Source organism: Polyergus mexicanus, unplaced genomic scaffold, assembly GCF_030449975.1.
Source record: "Polyergus mexicanus isolate NDT 795.1 unplaced genomic scaffold, iyPolMexi1.0 SCAF_2, whole genome shotgun sequence".
In the NCBI taxonomy this organism is placed as follows: domain Eukaryota; kingdom Metazoa; phylum Arthropoda; class Insecta; order Hymenoptera; family Formicidae; genus Polyergus; species Polyergus mexicanus.
This window is the reverse complement of record NW_027223322.1, coordinates 3,358,125-3,375,780: the sequence shown is the minus strand read 5'-3', so window position 1 is coordinate 3,375,780 and position 17,656 is coordinate 3,358,125. Positions and strand designations below refer to the sequence as shown.

The window sequence follows — 17,656 nt, the reverse complement described above, 5'->3', positions numbered from 1 at the left end:
ACATATACATGCATGCATTTTATTATATTCCCTTTCTTAGTAAAATTTTATAAATCTAAATAATAATCATAAAACGCGATTGCAATTAAATATAATATACGCATTAAGAGATTTCAATGAGGGAAGTGTAAACGCGGTCATGGCTTGAACATAGATCGATTTATTATTTTACAACATGTATATAGTATTATATTTTGGGGGTAACATAGTATAGATTTATATATATAACTATATCATTTCATTTTTTTAATATATAGATTCATCCCTTTACATAAAAATATAGAATCTGTTTTGTGAGTCGGTACTAAAGAAGGCTAATCAAACTCAGTTGTAGTGATCAAGCGAAGTTTGACACAGTTTCAAGGTACATTAGTGCTTCTAGCCCTTCCGAAATTCTCTCGAAAATAATATTCGCAATGCTGTTAATTAATTACATAGGCTCGCGAAACTTTAATTCTTAATCAATATCAATTCCAATCAATTTCTCGCAACGTCGTTCAAAGATACATTTAAAATAAGGCAAGTAGATGCGTCATTAAATAGATATGTATAGAATATATTTGCGGGGAAAAAATAAAACGATCGACTCGATAAAAGTTTCGCAATATAATGCGAGTTTCGAATCGCTAAACACAGTACTAAACTCTGATATAATACGCCTGGATATCCCAAGCGTGAATTATATATTTACGTTATATAATCTGCACCATTTAACATCGTTCATTAAGCTATATATAATTCTCCAGCGAAATAATCGCGCACACACGACAATTTAACTTTAAGACATCAAGCCGATTTTCTTACAATTTCGAAAAGTAAAATGTTGCTTAAATTGCACAATTATATCGGCGCTTCTTGCGCGGATTGATGTAATAATTTCTGGTTGTTTGATCGATCATCCACGCGTACTTTAAACATAATAACTCTACGACGAGACGTAACAAAAACTCGATATACATGTGACGCTTCAAATAACCCAAAAAATTCGTCTCTATAAAAAATAAATATATAGAATATATTAATTTTTTTTTAAAAGACGATAATAAAACTGTGCTGTTTCGATTTGCTGCACTGAAATAGATTTGTGCTTACGTATGTATATTTTGGTATTACGCAATTGACTTAGCTGTGATTGATTTATGTTGATTATTATTTACTGATTATCTCTCTGAATCGAAAGATTTATCCAAAGTTTTAAAGCTATTTTAAAGCACGTTAGTTGAAGGGCACATTAATGCAATTCAATTGAGGTATACATGTAAAATATATATGTGCACGCAAGAACAGATTATTATGCAAATGTGTTTCGCGATACAAATAAAATTAATTAACCACGATTAAAGACTGAGCCGATATGATACATTTTTTAAATTATTAAAATTCGATATAATTTCTCGATTTTATAGATATTCCATAAAAGACCCTTTTGTCTACGAAAGATAATACCATACATTTTGTCGATGGACAATGAAAATCCTGACCTGTATTTATATCACATATTTAATATTAAACGCAACTAGTTTGATCATTAAATTCACAATTATTAATACTGCATACAATCCTTGTATCAAACGATTAAAACTCCGCAATCTCAAACAGCCGCATTTAACGCTAAACAAAGTGCTAAATAAACTCTACTAGTATAAAATGTTCCGTTGTATTACCGATCGATCGCACAGTAATAGAACGCAGTCGTTGATATATTGTATATTGCCTCTGATGACAAATCGTGTCCCGATCTGTGTCGGTCTGTTGCGTCTGTCTGTTCTCTACAGGTACTTGATCCTTGAAATAGGCCGCGTCTGAATCAGCAGAAAGGGATGTATGCGATGATAATAAAACGGTATCATCTTATAGCAATAAGAAAAAAATAATGCATCATAGTTTAGATTTAGTCTTAATATAAATACATTTCTTCAAATCTCTCGCTCTTACTTTTCTCTCCTCTTATACATTGCACTTAACTTAAAACTGCAAACTTTGGTTATACGTTTATATATTTCTCGTGCTCTAGGAGTTCAAGTCGATTATCATTTTTCTCTCGCACTTCGGAGAATAAGTATAGTAGTCGAAATATGAAAGAAGCTCGCGACGTTTTGGTGCACTCTAAAACTAATAATACGCGAAAAGGTGCATTAATCGGGAAGTATCGAGCGTGTAGAAAATTCTAACCGAGAAAAAAACCGATCAATTCGCTCTTTACTCCTCGATAGGGTACATCGTAGTAAACAGCTAGTAAAAGTATAGGTTTCCCCTGACACATCGAAATAAATGGAATAGATACCTCTTACCTCTTGCATCTTGACTGCGATTTTAACCCTGACCAGTACAAAATTTTACCATTGTTTAATATATCTGGACTTTTCGTATATCGATGTCAATTCGTGAAAAAGTATCAGCTTCAAAAATTATTTTAAAAAATGGAACCTTTTCAATTTTATTTATAAAAATGTAAGGAAACGACAAAATTCTTGTCAAATCCATTAGAATAAAAACGTCCAGATTTCTTTATACTGTTTAGGGTTGAATTCGCGCATGACCGACGTTAATTTCACTGTTCCGATTTCGCAGATGGCGAGGAACCGCTTGCCGTGGCGGATTTCTCAGTAGACGGTACCGGCAAAGCCTTGAGGATCGCGTGCACCTCTTCTGCCACTGCCATCAGGACGAACTCGAATTGTTGTTTTGTAGCAACCATGTCGGGCCTTTGATCCCTAATGTGCTCAAGAGTAGCGGCGATGTCGATCTCCTTCGCTCCCTTCGTCATGCGATTTAGGACCATGTCAATCAAACAGTAAGTACCGGTTCGTCCAGCTCCATCGCTGTAGAAGAATCACATAATGTAAAGATCACTATCGATTAATTTCGAATAATATAAATTATACACATACTCACCTGCAATGCACGACTATTGGACATGATCTTCCACGATACGATTTATTAACTTTCCTACAATAAGAAAAAAACCGAAATATAATTTTAAAAGAAAAATCGTCCTTCTAAATTTTCTTCTTGGATTCATAATATTATAAATATTTTCAATAAATAGTAATTACAATAAATTCTTAATAATGTAGACTGTGCATAATAATTTCCAAAATAAATTGTATAATAAAAAGATACAATTTTTATAATAATAGACAATGAAATCAAGGCTAACCTGCGAAACTCGAGCAGAGCTTTCGTGGAATACGGTACGCTATTTTCCGGCCAGGACAGAAAGTGGAATTGTGTAACGGTACGGGTCTCGCAGGTACGCAAGTTCTTGAGATAGAAGGAGCGCACCAGGTAATCATCACACCAGAAATGCTCCGACACCAGATGCACCTCGTAGATGTGATACAGCTCCGATCCCTCCTCGGGCCAATAACGGTGACACATGGCGCGGCCCTCCTCGGTGAGCCGCGTTAGCATCACGATCACCACGCTGCCTTGTTCCCAAACCAATTGCCAGAAATCAGCCGTGGTCTGCGGTAGTGGCCCTTGCGTGGCTATGTAAGCCGGATTCCGGGGATCGTGATCTGTCTGCAAAAAAAACAAAACAAAAAAAAACCGGTATTACGGCTTCGATGAAAATAGTATCCGATAAACTTTTCGCATCGTAAACGATATTAGATTAATCGAAAAATTCGTTACTTTTTTTTTATATGTGATTCTTGTCAAAACGAAAAATTCGATTAATCTAGTCAATCCATTTTATATGCTCGATATGTCAGAAGCCGTAATCTTATTTTGTTTCGATTTAAAACAGGGTTCTTGTGCAACATCCCGTATATTTTCACAGCAGAAGAGCCGTGCGTATCGAACGATACGATTCCAATTAAGTTTTCGTTTTATCATCACTTTCCATTTTTTTTCTTCAAGTTTTCCATTTACGACACGAGGATATATCGGGTGAACAATAATACGGCCATACATCGCCAACTGTGCAATTGAAAAATATATAAGGCTTGCTCATCAATAAAAACATGCTAGAGTTCGTTCGCTGTGTTACGATTACGTGATGCACTAAAAAAAAGGTATCTATCGCAAGCATTAGCCTGACAAATTGCGCCGTGAATTGCGATTTTGCGATAAACGATCAATTCGACATGCCCATTTCGACTGTGACTTACCGATTTCTACATTTATATTGCAATGCGGCGGCCAGAAAATCGAATATCGTACGTATTTTAGCAATGTATGTTATCGCGTGAAAACGAAAATATTTATTTTATTCTTACACAAGTTTTACTTTGCAGTTTTTGCATATTGGAGTAATCAGAATAGTCTGTTTTTTTTTGTATGTCAAACATATTGAATGTCTCACGTAATGAAATAATATGATATCCTCTTGAATTCTGGTTTGTAAAATATTATGCACTTGTTTTTCTTTTTTATAATTATAATATAATTATATTATATTTTTATATTATAAGTTAAACTTTCCATTTGTTATACGCATACCTTTAGAATCAAAAAGAATGACGACATTTATTCCTATATCATTTTTTGGAGTTCTGCAAATTGTTTGAAACACAGTTACGACACATTTAATTTCGACAAAAGAAGGAAAAGCTTGAGTAGCTTCAAGAGGATATAATGAAGAAATGGCCGAACAAAGAAATAAAATCGTAGGATTTACTTACGATTGTGGAAGCATTTATGTAGTCGGAATTATTAGTGTTCGCAAGATCGTTCAGAACTACCCGAGAATGATCGTAAGGAAGTGCCGCGCCGGAACGATTCTGTTGGATATTCGCTTCGTTCTCTGCAATCTCCGTGGATGATGGATCGGCTTCATAAGCACACAACGCCGCCCATTCCTGATCCAGGCGATCCTTGTTCTTCAAATGATCCTCCATATAATTCTGCAAGTACAATTTTGAATTTCTATATGTATTTACCTTCTCTCTGTTACTCGCCTTTTCTCTCATTCTTAATTAATTTTTATACTTACGAGAACCATGTGACCGGTAGATATGTCCATGTTGGAGAGGGTAGGCTCCTCGCCCCAAGAGGATGTGCTGGAGTGATTGGAAGGCAGATTATTAGACTCGCTCTCGCGCGACAAGTTCGTGATACGCGGCGATTCCACCTTTTCGCTCGGCTGCTTCGCCTGCATTCTCGCCCTGCACAGGTCTTGGTAGTCCTTGGACGCCTCCGGGTCCGGGGTAGTCAATCCAGCGAGCTTCGCTCGACACTTTGCGTGACGACGCGCGATTATCAGCGTAACCACCGCGGCCGCGATCGTGGCTGCGACGCCAGCAGCCACCAACGCACCGAACAAGCTAGAGCTCATTTCATTTTCCCTGGCTACCTCTAGAGTGGCTGGTAATTTAGCCTGTAGAAAGACGCGTTTATGTGATGTTGATATGGTGATATCTCACATACATACTAAATTCAATCTATTTTTCGGAAAGATATGTTTATTACGAATATACCTTATTGCCTATACCCGCTCGAATGACTCTGATTCCTAATACATCTTGTAATTTGCCACGTATGTTATCTAAAATACGACACGTCTTATTATTGGACGCAAACAAAAGTAAATTTACTTTTATTTCGTATCTTTTGTATTATAATATTTTTGGAATCTTCGTAAAAAAATATGATATATAAATATTGTACCGATATTGTTGGCGACGTCGGTAGCATTATAGTTTTTGTCGTTCTGGATAACCTTAAATGTTACTTCTGCACGGCCTACTCGTATATCTTTTAAAGTCCCAGAGGGCAATCCTAACAATTCTTCGACCTAAAAAAATTTACATAAGGTTCGCGTAAAGTTTAACACGCTATTTATAATTTTATTTATGTCTTTTGTAAATATTCTCTATAATTCTGAATTAATAGCGCTATTTTTTTACCTTAGCGACCACGTGTTCTCCTTCGAGCCATCTGTGAAATGCCTGCTCGAATTCAATATAGACATAATCCAGATCAACGTTTTTATAAGTCCTTGGCGAGTCGTCATTCGCTTTGTACATACCGCCTAATTCTTTTTTCGTTAATGGTGCATATATCTCGTTATCCTAAAATATAATGCTGATGTAATTCTTACAATCTAATGTAGACAAAATTTTAGGTTCAGTTACACTTACATCCTGATTGTCCGACGCGGGATAATCATTGTCAAGGGAAACTGTAAAACGTAATGCATGATTTTAAACAATGTTTTCTGTTATCAAAATATTTAGATAATTATTTACATGAAATAATTGCTTCATCTTATCAACAATTTTATCTTTGAATTACTTGATGAAGGTCGCTTAAAAGTGATAAAACAGATCGCAAGACGACAATTAAATCTACATTTATGTTAGGTTCGCTTACTAAATGGAGATTGGGTTTTAAATGCGTAATTATTCGTTGAAAATAACGGTCCGGGTTTCTTAACATCTAAACGTTCTCTGCGTTTGAAGCCAGCCAATTCTCGCCTTAGAAGTGCATTCAAGTCATTGTTGTCGTATATCTCATCATACAAAGTTCCTACAAACCGGGTACATTTCAACTAAGTAAAAAGTTAAAATGTCCAGGCAGTCTAATGAAGCGCGATAAACTCACCACTCGCGTCAGTTTCATGTTTCAAAGGCCGCACAACTCCTCCTTCGGTGTACATGCCGCTTATCTTCGAAGAAGTGTCGGATCCCTCGAGCTCTGTCAAATTATTTTCGTCAGCTCCGCTATCCTCGTAATCGATATCCTTGTCATCGCGTCTGATCGTTGTTCTTTTCTCGTTATTCAGCCTCGTCGATGCGTCGAAATTGAGAAATTCAAGGCTCGGTGGTTTTTTCCGGTGCTTATATTTCCTGGAAAACGCTACCTCATTTTTTCTATCATTCCTCTTGTTGTCGGGAGAGAGTTCTAGCAACGTGTAATCCGGCAATTTCTCGTTTGGCAAAAATTCAAACTCGTCGGCAGACAAGAGCTGCATGTCGTCATTGTCTTCGGGCAATCTTTCATCTCCCAGATCCATGAGCGGTTCGATACCATCATTTCTGTATCCGTCGACAAAACTGTAGCGACGCATCCTGCGCGGATACAATCGTTCGCCTACGTCATTCGGCGAGTACTTTCCGTACTCGTTATATTCTTCATCATCGTCTAAAGACGGCTCGCTCTTATCGGTATGCCAGTTTGTATATTCAGATCTGTAAACAGGTCCGATGGATTCCCAATTATACGGCAGTAATTCTTGTTCGCCGTTCGGTGACCTGCTTGAAAAATGCGATAAGATTAGAAGAAAAATTGAATCAGAATCCGTAAATATACATATCCAGTATATACGTAAATATATCGTATATATACATCAGATTTCTTGTCCCATATATCAAATAAATTCGTTTCTTATTTCGTTTTGTTTCAATATTTCAGTGAATTATAATATTATAATAATATTATAGTAATATTATAATTCATGAATTAATAACAATTATTATAATATAATATATACATTACTAACAATTCACACACATTTTATTTAATCTTTCTAATTTATTTTTTTATTTAATCTTTTTTCGCACTTGTATATATTCACAATAGAATATAAAATAAACAAAAAAAAATTGACTAAATAGATGCGCTTTCCGTAAAAGGAGAAATATGAATTTAATTAAGGATTTGTAACACGCTCCTACAAAGAAATTATAGAAATTTAGAATCGGTTGTCATTATCGGTTTCTCTTTGAAAATGAAACATACTTGTTCTCAATATCCGCGGAGCGATATAGAGTATCGGCCAAATTACTCTCAGGATTCTCATTGTCCGTAGATATTCTTAATATAGTAATCGCTGGAATTATCTGGAAAAAAGAAATCGATAGCTGTCAGAGCGATATTGTATTGTGGGAAATAGGATATTTTTTGGTAGAGATAATCGCTATCAGAAAGTCGATGATGTTGACAAGAGAAACTATTTTTCGCGTACGACCGGGAATATATATACGTTTACGATATTGATATGAACCAAAACTATAATATTTGTAACTGGATTATGATTTACGCTAACCTTATCAATAAGTCCATCTTGTTCATCGACACTAGATTTCTTCAAGTATTCGCAGAGACGAATATCGGGGAAATCGTCTCGCCTGAAAAGTTTCGACGAATTAAATTTTCTTAAACAATACTTGATGATACGATTCGTAAGCTGTTTTTCATAAATTTTATCAAACGTGAAAATGATATCTTTTATCCACCGCATACAAGTTTTTTATAATTATTATATTGCCATTGTATGTGTGTTACTTTTCCAGATTTTTATAATAGTTCCTACTTGGAATATTTAAACAAAATTAGCATGAGTTAATATATTTACTGTATTTTAAAGATATTATAAAAATAGTAGACAAAAAATTTTATACGATGGGAAAAGAAATAACATTTTAAAAATCTGCATATTCAAATTAAAATTACGAAGAGTTATATACGTATGTGTTAATTTGTGCGCAAGTCGATGAATTTTAATTCGTTAGCGCAATTGTTTACAAGCTTCAACAGAATGACGTACCTATGCCGGAGATTATATAGCGACGTTTGCATAATACATTGTGTAAAGGGATGCTTCCATTTATATCCGTCCAATTCTAGTTTCTCCAGCTGCAGTCTTAATAACTCCAATTCATCGGTATCAAGATTATATCTGCATAATATAAAAAATAGAGCATATTATATAATGCATCGATTTTATAAGTGTCGATCGCGATCAAATACGGATTAATGTGAATGTACGATAATAAAGACGATAAAGACGTAGTAACGAGACCGGCGATAAAATTAATCAAGCGGAATGAGAATTTGACTCAAATATATTGCACTCATATATATCGGGTTAACATTTGAAAAAGAGTTGAGAGAGAGAGAGAGAGAGAGAGAGAGAGAGAGACATTTCAATTCGAATAATTAGAAGATGTTATAAAAATATATTCCAATTTTAAAATTTAATTTTTGTTATAAATACAGAACTTACCGATATAAATCGTCGTTTTCTAAATTGGTATACCGAGATATACATTTGCCGAACGCAAGATCTGAAAGAACGATATCAATATGAATAAGTATTGTGATTATAAAATAAAAATCTACTGAATACTATATTAATGCCATTCACACGAGTGTGTTAATAATTAACTTATCTGTTAAACTTTTATATTCGCGTAAAATTAATTTTTAATTATTTATTTGACTCCGTATTTCGCAAGATAAGAGAAGCTGGAACTGATAATGAGATAGAACTTTGCACTTTGCTATTAATATATTAATTAAAATTAATCATACAATGTTACTATGCTATTATTAATTAAAATTAATCATACAATGTTACTATGCTATTATTAATTAAAATTAATCATACAATGTTATTATGCTATTATTGTATTATTAATTAAAATTAATCATACAATGCTATTACCGTCAAAGCACTTTTCCGCCTCGGGATCACATATGTTTTCGCTAAATAGGCATCCTGGAAACACAGAACGATTATACTGAGAGAAATTATTTGTATAATGAGAGAGAGAGAGAGAGAGAGAGAGAGAGAGATTTTAGCTCCAAACTGTAATAATTAATTAATTTTCTCTTGCGTGTACAATTGCAAGCATCTGCGTCATATACCACTAAAATGCGCGAATATTTCGACACAGGTATGTAACCTGATTCTAGTCCTGTTTAAGGGCATTCACTCGTGATACAATCGACCGGGTCGCTCACCACGTCATATCCATAACTCACGAAACACATTATTATGGAATAAAAATAGCGCTACGCTGGAAATGTCTATAACAGAGAAAGTTTGGTCTTAATCCGCCCGAAATAGCTTTAACGTTGCGTTTAATATCGTGGTTAAATTCAGAAAGAATGGAAATTCTTCTAATAATAGTATAATCCTGTCTTGTAGAGGCGCGCGAATACTTGATCTGCACCTTGACCAGCACATTTCCATCGAAAAACTATGTATAAATCTCGACATTCAATCATCTAAAAAAGGAAGAAAAAAGCTCGAGATCTCTTATTTGACCGCAAATTCTTCCTTTCTTTATAATTTTTAATCAATTCTCTTGTACCAATTAATAATTTAACTCTCCATTCAATCCGTCCCGATTGTTATCCGAAATCGCGATTAAAAGAGATTGTTTCGTTAGAAAATAAATTTTCTATCTACATAGATGTTCTTTACCATTCATTCGTCATGCAATTTCCATAGAAATCGTAATCTCGTGAAAGCTTATGAGACGATTGATGATATCCGATGCATAAAAGATTAAAAAACGGAAGCACGATTGTGAGTGATCATGTCTGATTGATAGGGCACGCACATGCTTGTACGTGCTCAGAGTGCGAAAATATATAGAGCACGGTTAATAAACAATCACAGGCTACGGATGAACGCACTCATCTTTTTGATATGTTGTGATTGCGTTTTCAGCCTGTAGCAAGTTATAAATTATAATTGCATTGAAGTAAATAATGGAATAATGGATTAAAATAAAGGAAGAAAAATGTTACTCATATATATATATTTATATTCATTAACAGGAGAAAGAGAATAAATCTCTTGAATATGCAAAAGAGACATGAAAATCTATTACACGACTAAAGGACAGAATGAAATAAAATACGCAAACATGCGATAGAGTAAACATTTATCGAGAAAGAGCCAAAGTTGAATAAAACCTGTTTAAACATTCGTGACGAGTTGCAGAAAAGAATTTAAATAACGTTTACATAATCGTTTGAGAAAGAATATATAACATTGCTGCAGGAAGATTATCTCTATTTATCGAGCAAATTGTGAATAGGATCAACTGTAATCGAAATATTATGATAGCTGAGTTATACACGGTCGAACAATTAAGTTTCGAGACTCGCTTCGCATTTCCGAACGTTTGATCCGTTTGGGCTGTCATTTTAGGGGATTATTCACAACTCAATACTCAATACGTGGTGCAAGTTTTAAATTATTTGTTTCAATAGTTAATGAGATACAATCACACGAAATAGTGTTATACAATTTTGTTTAAAAATCGGTGTAAGGACCGATGGAAGGAACGCTCGACGACATTAAATTCTGCGTTAAATTAGAGAAGACTCCAACAGAAACGTTACAAATGATTCAACAAGCCTATGGAGAGTCAGCTATGCATAAGAGTAACGTTTCGAAGATACAGATGACGTAAAAAAAAAAAAAAGTGAATCAAATTTTGAAAGCGCTTGCTTCAAAGGACTAGGCTTGCTGTCTTACTATCATTTGTAACGTTTCTGTGTGTTGGAGACCTCACTAATTTAACGTAGAATTTAATGTTGGCGCGTTGTCAAGCGTTCCTTTCATTACATTGATTTTTAAACAAAATTTTGTAACACAATTTTGCGTAACTGTATCTCATTAACTATTGAACCAAATAATTTAAAACTTGCATCACGTGTTGAGTATTGAGTTGTGAATAATCCCCTAAAATGATAGCACAAACGGATCAAACGTTCGGAAATGCGAAGCGAATTACGAAACTTAATTTTTCGACCGTGTACATCTGGCATGAAAATATATTTAATCATCGAGAATCATCTCTTCGCGATATTATATTTCGTATGTAACATTCGCCCTCCATTCTAGATGAATAAAATCGGCATTCTATATTACATGTCTGTAAAGAAAATATCTTCGCCCAAGGGTCAAATACGTGGAGGTGGCTCGGTCAAGGCAGGTGAATTGGATACAACGTGCATCTATCATACAAGCGTACACGCACACATATGCTCATACATGAATAGAGGAAAATTGAAATGTGAGGTACACATGGATATGTGTATCTCCCGCGGTAACGACAGAAGGGTTGCGTGAGGTGGCGGGGTTAAACCGAGACGAAAGGGGTATACGAGATAGATAAGCAAAGAGTCGCGTCACATATATATCTGCAAGAGCGCGCGCGCGAGGGAGAGAGATAGAAAGAGAGGGAGAGAGAGGGAGACGGCGTTACGCGGGCGCGATAGAGAGATCTCGAAATTCGCGAAGGCGGTGGCTGCGTGGGATGAACGCTCGATAATTGTCGAGTTGTCGTAGGCGAAAATCGAACATTTCTCCTATGTGTATATGTCTATAAAGAAAAAGAGGGGAAAAGAGAGAGAGAGAGAGAGAGAGAGAGAGAGAGAGAGAGAGAGAGAGAGAGAGAGAGAGAGAGAGAGGTCCTCTTGATCTTTAGACGATGGAATATCGCCGAATTTGAAGAACGTCAATGATGAGAGCGGAGGATTACCTCGAAAATTTTCAGATTTCATTTATTCTCTCGCTGTTATTTATAATTTCTTTAATTAAAAACTGAAATATGTAAAAAAAGAATCGATTATTTGAGAGAAGATTCAGAGAAGAGCAAATATTTTGTTTTACTTAATATTACCAAGTCAGTCAGATGCAATCCTAAATATTTCTCTTTTTCTCTCTCCCAATAAAACTTCATTATCTGAAATGATGAAATATGTAAAAAAAATCGATTATTTCAAAGATTCAAAGAAGAGCAAATATTTTGCTTTACTTTAACGTTTTATTTAATGTTACCAAATCAGTCAGATGCAATCCTAAATATTTCTCTTTTTCTCTCTCCTAATATAACTTTATTATCACATACAATTGACTTGTATGAATATTTTTTCTACGAATCTCGATTTCTCTTCAAGAAAACGTTCCTCGCCTCTCGATTGTGCTTATAGATACTCCAAAATGATCGATACTTCGAAATGAAAACAAAGCAAGTGATATGTAGTCGGGAGAATGCAAGTGATATATAGTGATATATAGTCGAAAAAAATAAGTGATAAATATAGTTTCAAGAGAACGCAATTTATCTCCCTTAGTTGCTATAAGTGATAGATATTGTAAAAGCGCCTGTTTTACGGTATCAAATTTCTTTCGATAATCTTCAGACAAGCTTTCACATCGATATAGAGGGATGTTATGAAAGCCGCGAATGAACTCGTATAAGCTACGCATCGCAATAAAGAATATCACGATAGAAACAATAACGGAAATGATCGATAAAGATCGATGACTCTAATCCCGGTTTCTCGTAAAAGTGCACCGCGAGCGATAACGTAAAGCTCTCTGCGTTGACGTCAACCGGAAGTCGATATGGTAAACTGGAAAATTATTTGCGAAACTTTAAAGTCGCACCAATATCAATTAGCGTCAATTCTCTTTCTCCTATTACTTTAAGCAGAAACACAGACAGATAGTACAAACTAAAATTAATCGATCAATGTTTTAGTATACAGAATGGGTCCTTCGGACCTACTCGCGTTCTGTCCATAACGCTAATTAATTAAATTATAATAAAACAATAAAATGAAAGATAAAGTAGGATAATTAAATTATCCTACTCTATTACGCGGTATTGTGCAACTTTTACGCGTGAATTCAATTGATCGTCGCATCTAACAGTCGTATTCTTGTCAAACGTAAACAATATCCTTTGCGGTTAATAAAGAGTAATTCGCACTCTTTCTTCCGACGCGTTGGAAATCGATAAGTGCATTTTCACACAAATGTGTGACCAAACAGTACTTAAAGAAGTAATATCACGCGACAACCTAATGGGGCGTCAACCATTACCGCGCGTGATCGATGTTAATACTTCGAGGTGAGCACTTACATCACGTATCGGTGAGAAAAATATCGATTGAAGAGATTTATTTTTATAGAGAAGCAAGAGAATGTTGCTAACCTGAGTTATTAGATATTATTATAGAAATATACTTTGGATTTTATTTTAGAGAGATTTGAAAAGACTCCAAGATTTATACAGACTTTAAGATTTTATAGAGAGATTTAAAGTTTTATTTTTAATTAAAAGAAAATTTATCTCGTGAGTCTTAAGTTCTTCAATTTTTTTCTGTGGTGTTAAATTGTAGCTGTATAATTAAAAAGCAGTGGCGTAATTTTATTCTATTAATTGAGTTTATAGTGGACTTGGTCCATACCATTCTCTCTCAACGTTCTGTTGCTATATCTATGCTATCTCCCATCCTTTGTTATATCTTCGCATTTAGCGCTCACGCACAAGGGATTTCCGCTTGATTGCGCGAAGCAAAATTTAACAATGGTTTACAGTACAAAACATTTCGAATAGAGAACGCTTCACCATAAAATTACATATTATATCTCCCGTTTCTTTAAAAACCTCGCTTATCTCATCTCTCTCTCTCTCTCTCTCTCTCTCTATGTATATATATATATATATAGACTTAAAGTTCATCCCTTCATTAATTCAAAGAGAAACTAAGCTACACATTTTTCAACAGAGACTTCAGAGGATGCAATACACAATTGGAAACTTAATTTAATTTCTTAACTTAATTTAATTTAAACTTAATTTCTAGTCACTTGAAATTAAAATGCACATTTGTTTGAAATTGAAAAATACATAAAAACAATGATTCAAGATTTTCTTCGAGCAAAAATAGATCTTATCGGAAAAAGTATTTTTGACACTGATTTCTTTACTCGCAAAATATATTTCTGCATCGAAAATAATAATCGCGTGATTCTATTCAGATTACGAACTATTTCGAGAGTTGAGTGTACTAAGGTGTACTTTGAGGACGAACGCCATTATCTTTCCTCGCTCGTTCAAATAATAATATTCAGTACTCACCAACATTGCCATCAGCGAGAACGATGACGTGATGGAGGACACAGAGCACCAACAGCTCCACCAGACCTCCTCGCCACCACCGTTTACGGCCCATAGATGTTCCTGCAATTGTGAATCCACTTTACGTCACTCCGTCGGTTCTTTCATGCATCTACATATAATAGGATAATTTTATCTCATTCTTCTCAGACGTCTTTTATCCGCAGAAAAATAAGATGGACATAGCAAACATCCTGGCGAATAAATGACGCGGAAACATCGTAGATTATTTCTTATTTCATTATGAATTTTCATAATTTGTAAATCATTAGTTTTTGATGATTAGAAAGTCATTGAGAGCGTATGTAAAATATTCTCGAGTCTTAAAGGCATACAATGTATTTCATCTATTCTCAGGGTAAAATCTTAGTTCACAAATTGTTTATTTAATATGGAAATATATTCGAACTTGTACGGCAACACAGTTTCTAGAAAGCTAGTGTAAGTACTTTTCTAGGTACATCGCCCTGGAGTGCATCGCCCGCACTCGATCGAATGCGAATCTAATAAAAGCCAATGCACACGAGATAATCTACACTACTTTCAGCAAACTCTGACTGACAACAAAAACACTACGAATCTGAATCACTTTCTGCTAAAGAAAAAAAAAGAGAGAGAGAGAGGAACCGTTGACCCATTTGACATTTAATTACAAACTTCCTCCAATACGCAGCATTGCATAAAAGACAGAAATAGAAAAAAAAACATTATGTGCTCTCACTATTTTTTTTTTGAAGAGAGAATTTGTCCTTGGATTTTCGTCTTCCGTTCTATCATTTACCTTCGAAGAGCGTCCTCTTTCCGCGATCACATTTATATTTATATACACATATATCTCGTAGTTGAAGCATCAGGTTGTAGTCACGTTCACTCTCCTCCTAAGATAAATTAGCATCCCCTTGGGAAAGCTGCGCGCCGCCACGCCACATCTGATTTTAATTAGCTCTAGCTTCCAGATTACTCTCACAATATTATCGGAAGTGAGATACGTGCGATAACGATTTTTACTATTCGTATTAGTATTCGAGTTCGATTTGCTTCGACTTTTGTTCACATAAATATCCGTGATGTACTCAGTCGCGTCTAACGTTGAATGCGCAATGTAAATATGTATGATATCGTGCAATTATAATGCCGGCAAAGGAGGGGTACGTGTTCTCGTACATCCTGATACAATCCCTTTAACTACATAATCCTTGATTTATCCTTAAAAAAAAAAAAGAAAATAATCTAGTACAAATAAATCTTCTAGAAGCGCAGAACACGAAAATCTGATGCTCAAAATTAATTATGAGGAAATTCTTTTTAGGTAACTTTTAGATGCAAATTTACACCACAAACTTTTTCAGATTTTTCTCATTAAAAAAAAGTTAAAAGAGATAATCGTGCAGGGTGGAACTGTGATGTAAACGTGAATTCGTTTTTACCTGGGCGTGACGTAACGCGGTCTCTTCACACCCTGCGGCACATTGCCGCCACGAGAAACACCGTCGTTCCGCTTCGCGAGAGAGCTGACGATCACCACTCGGCGGTGCTGGCTGCGAGGACCTCCTGGACCATGTTCCCATGAACGGCCGCCGGTTCCACCGCAGCAATGGCACTGACTGAAAAGGCAAAACGATGAGGAAGAGGTGGTGGAAGGTACAACAGGCGGCGGCGACGGCGCGCAAGCCGTGTGTCGTCGGATTTTGAAATCGATTGTGCCGGTAGCGAGCCAACGAAGACGCAAAACGATAGGGGGAGAGAGATAGAAGGAGAGAATGTGGGAAGAAGAAAGAGAGAGAGAAAAGACGCACACACATACTGTCGTCGATGACGATAAAGAGGAACATCCAATAAGAAAGTAAATCATTGCGTCACTTGATAAAATTGATACATAAAGAAAGATCCTATCTAAATGGAGAACATCTCTCCTTAATGAAGAGATAAATTCTTAGAAAGAGAAGAAACTGAAGAAAAGCAGCCGGTATCGGAGAGGTTGCTCGTGAATAGTTTCGCTTTATCATTTATTTATCTAGTTTCTTTTTTTTAAATATAATAAGGTTCTTTTAAAATAAAAACAATAAAGATTATACCATGAAAAAAATATAATACGACTGCACTCCTAGAATTCGTGGCGTCGTTGAAAGGGTCTCGCAGGGCATGATATCGATTAGAGAACACTTGTTGCGGGCGGGTCGAAGGCGCGAGGCAAATGCGGTTCTCCCACGCTTCCCGAGAAAAACGGGGAAGAAAGATTTATGTTGTTCGTAATGGAAGCTGAAAGAGAGATAGTAGTCATTAATCCGGAACGCAATAATATGAAGAATAATAAAATGAATTTTTGCAAAAATCATTTCCTCGCATCTCGTTGAGCAGAGATATATCTAGCTTTTTTTGCGCTCATATTATAATTATCTACTATTATAATTACATATTATAATTATAGTATAATTACCTTACGTATACGTCTTGCTTTTAATTTATTTTTATATATGTATATTTTTTTTATTTCTTTGTTGTTTTTTCGCATTCTCGATTTCTGTAAATCTCCCGATAAATGTTAAGTGTCGCGAAGATGAACGCAGTGATTGTTAAATGAAGAGAATATAATATCATTACAGATCCGAAATCCGATTTTGCACACAATTAACATTTGAATCCATATGATATTTTTGGGATCGGTCAGTATAGCGGAAAAGCGCGATGAATAATGGATGGCTCGCAATATATATATACGTATATACAGGATATTAAAAAAAGATTCAGAAGGATAGATTGTACTCACTGCTTAATGAATATGGGATATAGATACAGGTCGAAAAAAAAATCAAATTCTTGTTGAAATTAGAAGAGATCTTGATAAAGCCAGAACTATGGACTATCTATAGATAACTTGCATAATGCGTACAAACGTCAACCAATCACGCGCCCATAAAGGCCGTATTACACTATGGGTTGCGGGTTCGATTGCGGTTGGGGGTTACGGTTGATAGCTGCGGATTGACCAATCG

The 17,656-nt window shown here is 35.4% G+C and overlaps 1 protein-coding gene and 1 long non-coding RNA gene across 7 annotated transcripts; one reads left to right on the top strand and one right to left on the bottom strand.

The window, feature by feature from the left end:
- Positions 1-142: 142 nt before the first annotated feature.
- On the bottom strand, positions 143-17,448 carry Ia-2 (tyrosine phosphatase IA-2). 5 transcript variants are annotated; one of them, XM_070315209.1, is made up of 19 exons: positions 17,431-17,448; positions 16,091-16,267; positions 14,625-14,726; positions 9,395-9,470; positions 8,954-9,014; positions 8,495-8,626; positions 7,994-8,075; positions 7,687-7,787; positions 6,550-7,202; positions 6,319-6,474; positions 6,087-6,127; positions 5,853-6,017; positions 5,614-5,740; positions 5,424-5,491; positions 4,940-5,323; positions 4,629-4,850; positions 3,161-3,525; positions 2,896-2,949; positions 143-2,822 (listed from the first exon to the last, which is right to left on the bottom strand). In XM_070315209.1, exons 2-19 carry the CDS (start codon positions 16,229-16,231, stop codon positions 2,552-2,554), a joined length of 3,201 nt encoding a protein of 1,066 aa, XP_070171310.1. In that variant the 5' UTR covers positions 16,232-16,267; positions 17,431-17,448; the 3' UTR covers positions 143-2,551. The 5 variants fall into 5 exon arrangements, with proteins under 5 accessions (XP_070171310.1, XP_070171305.1, XP_070171307.1 ...); XM_070315204.1 differs by lacking the exon at positions 17,431-17,448 and adding an exon at positions 16,739-16,918; XM_070315206.1 differs by lacking the exon at positions 17,431-17,448 and adding an exon at positions 16,739-16,918 and having other exon boundaries at positions 6,550-7,199.
- On the top strand, positions 2,504-7,348 carry LOC138944326 (uncharacterized). 2 transcript variants are annotated; one of them, XR_011448724.1, is made up of 4 exons: positions 2,504-2,794; positions 3,141-4,163; positions 4,242-4,343; positions 4,453-7,348. It is a non-coding gene; the product is annotated as an uncharacterized lncRNA (long non-coding RNA). The 2 variants fall into 2 exon arrangements; XR_011448720.1 differs by having other exon boundaries at positions 3,141-4,343.
- Positions 17,449-17,656: the final 208 nt, after the last annotated feature.

Excerpts from the sequence above, each read along its gene's own strand:
- Ia-2 (XM_070315204.1), bottom strand. The coding sequence starts at position 16,807 with ATGCCCTGCGAGACCCTTTCAACGACGCCACGAATTCTAGGAGTGCAG. Across the intron at positions 6,128-6,318 it reads TAAAACCCAATCTCCATTTA|TTTCCCTTGACAATGATTAT; the intron begins GTAAGCGAACCT and ends TACGTTTTACAG. Across the intron at positions 6,018-6,086 it reads CCGCGTCGGACAATCAGGAT|GATAACGAGATATATGCACC; the intron begins GTAAGTGTAACT and ends ATTATATTTTAG.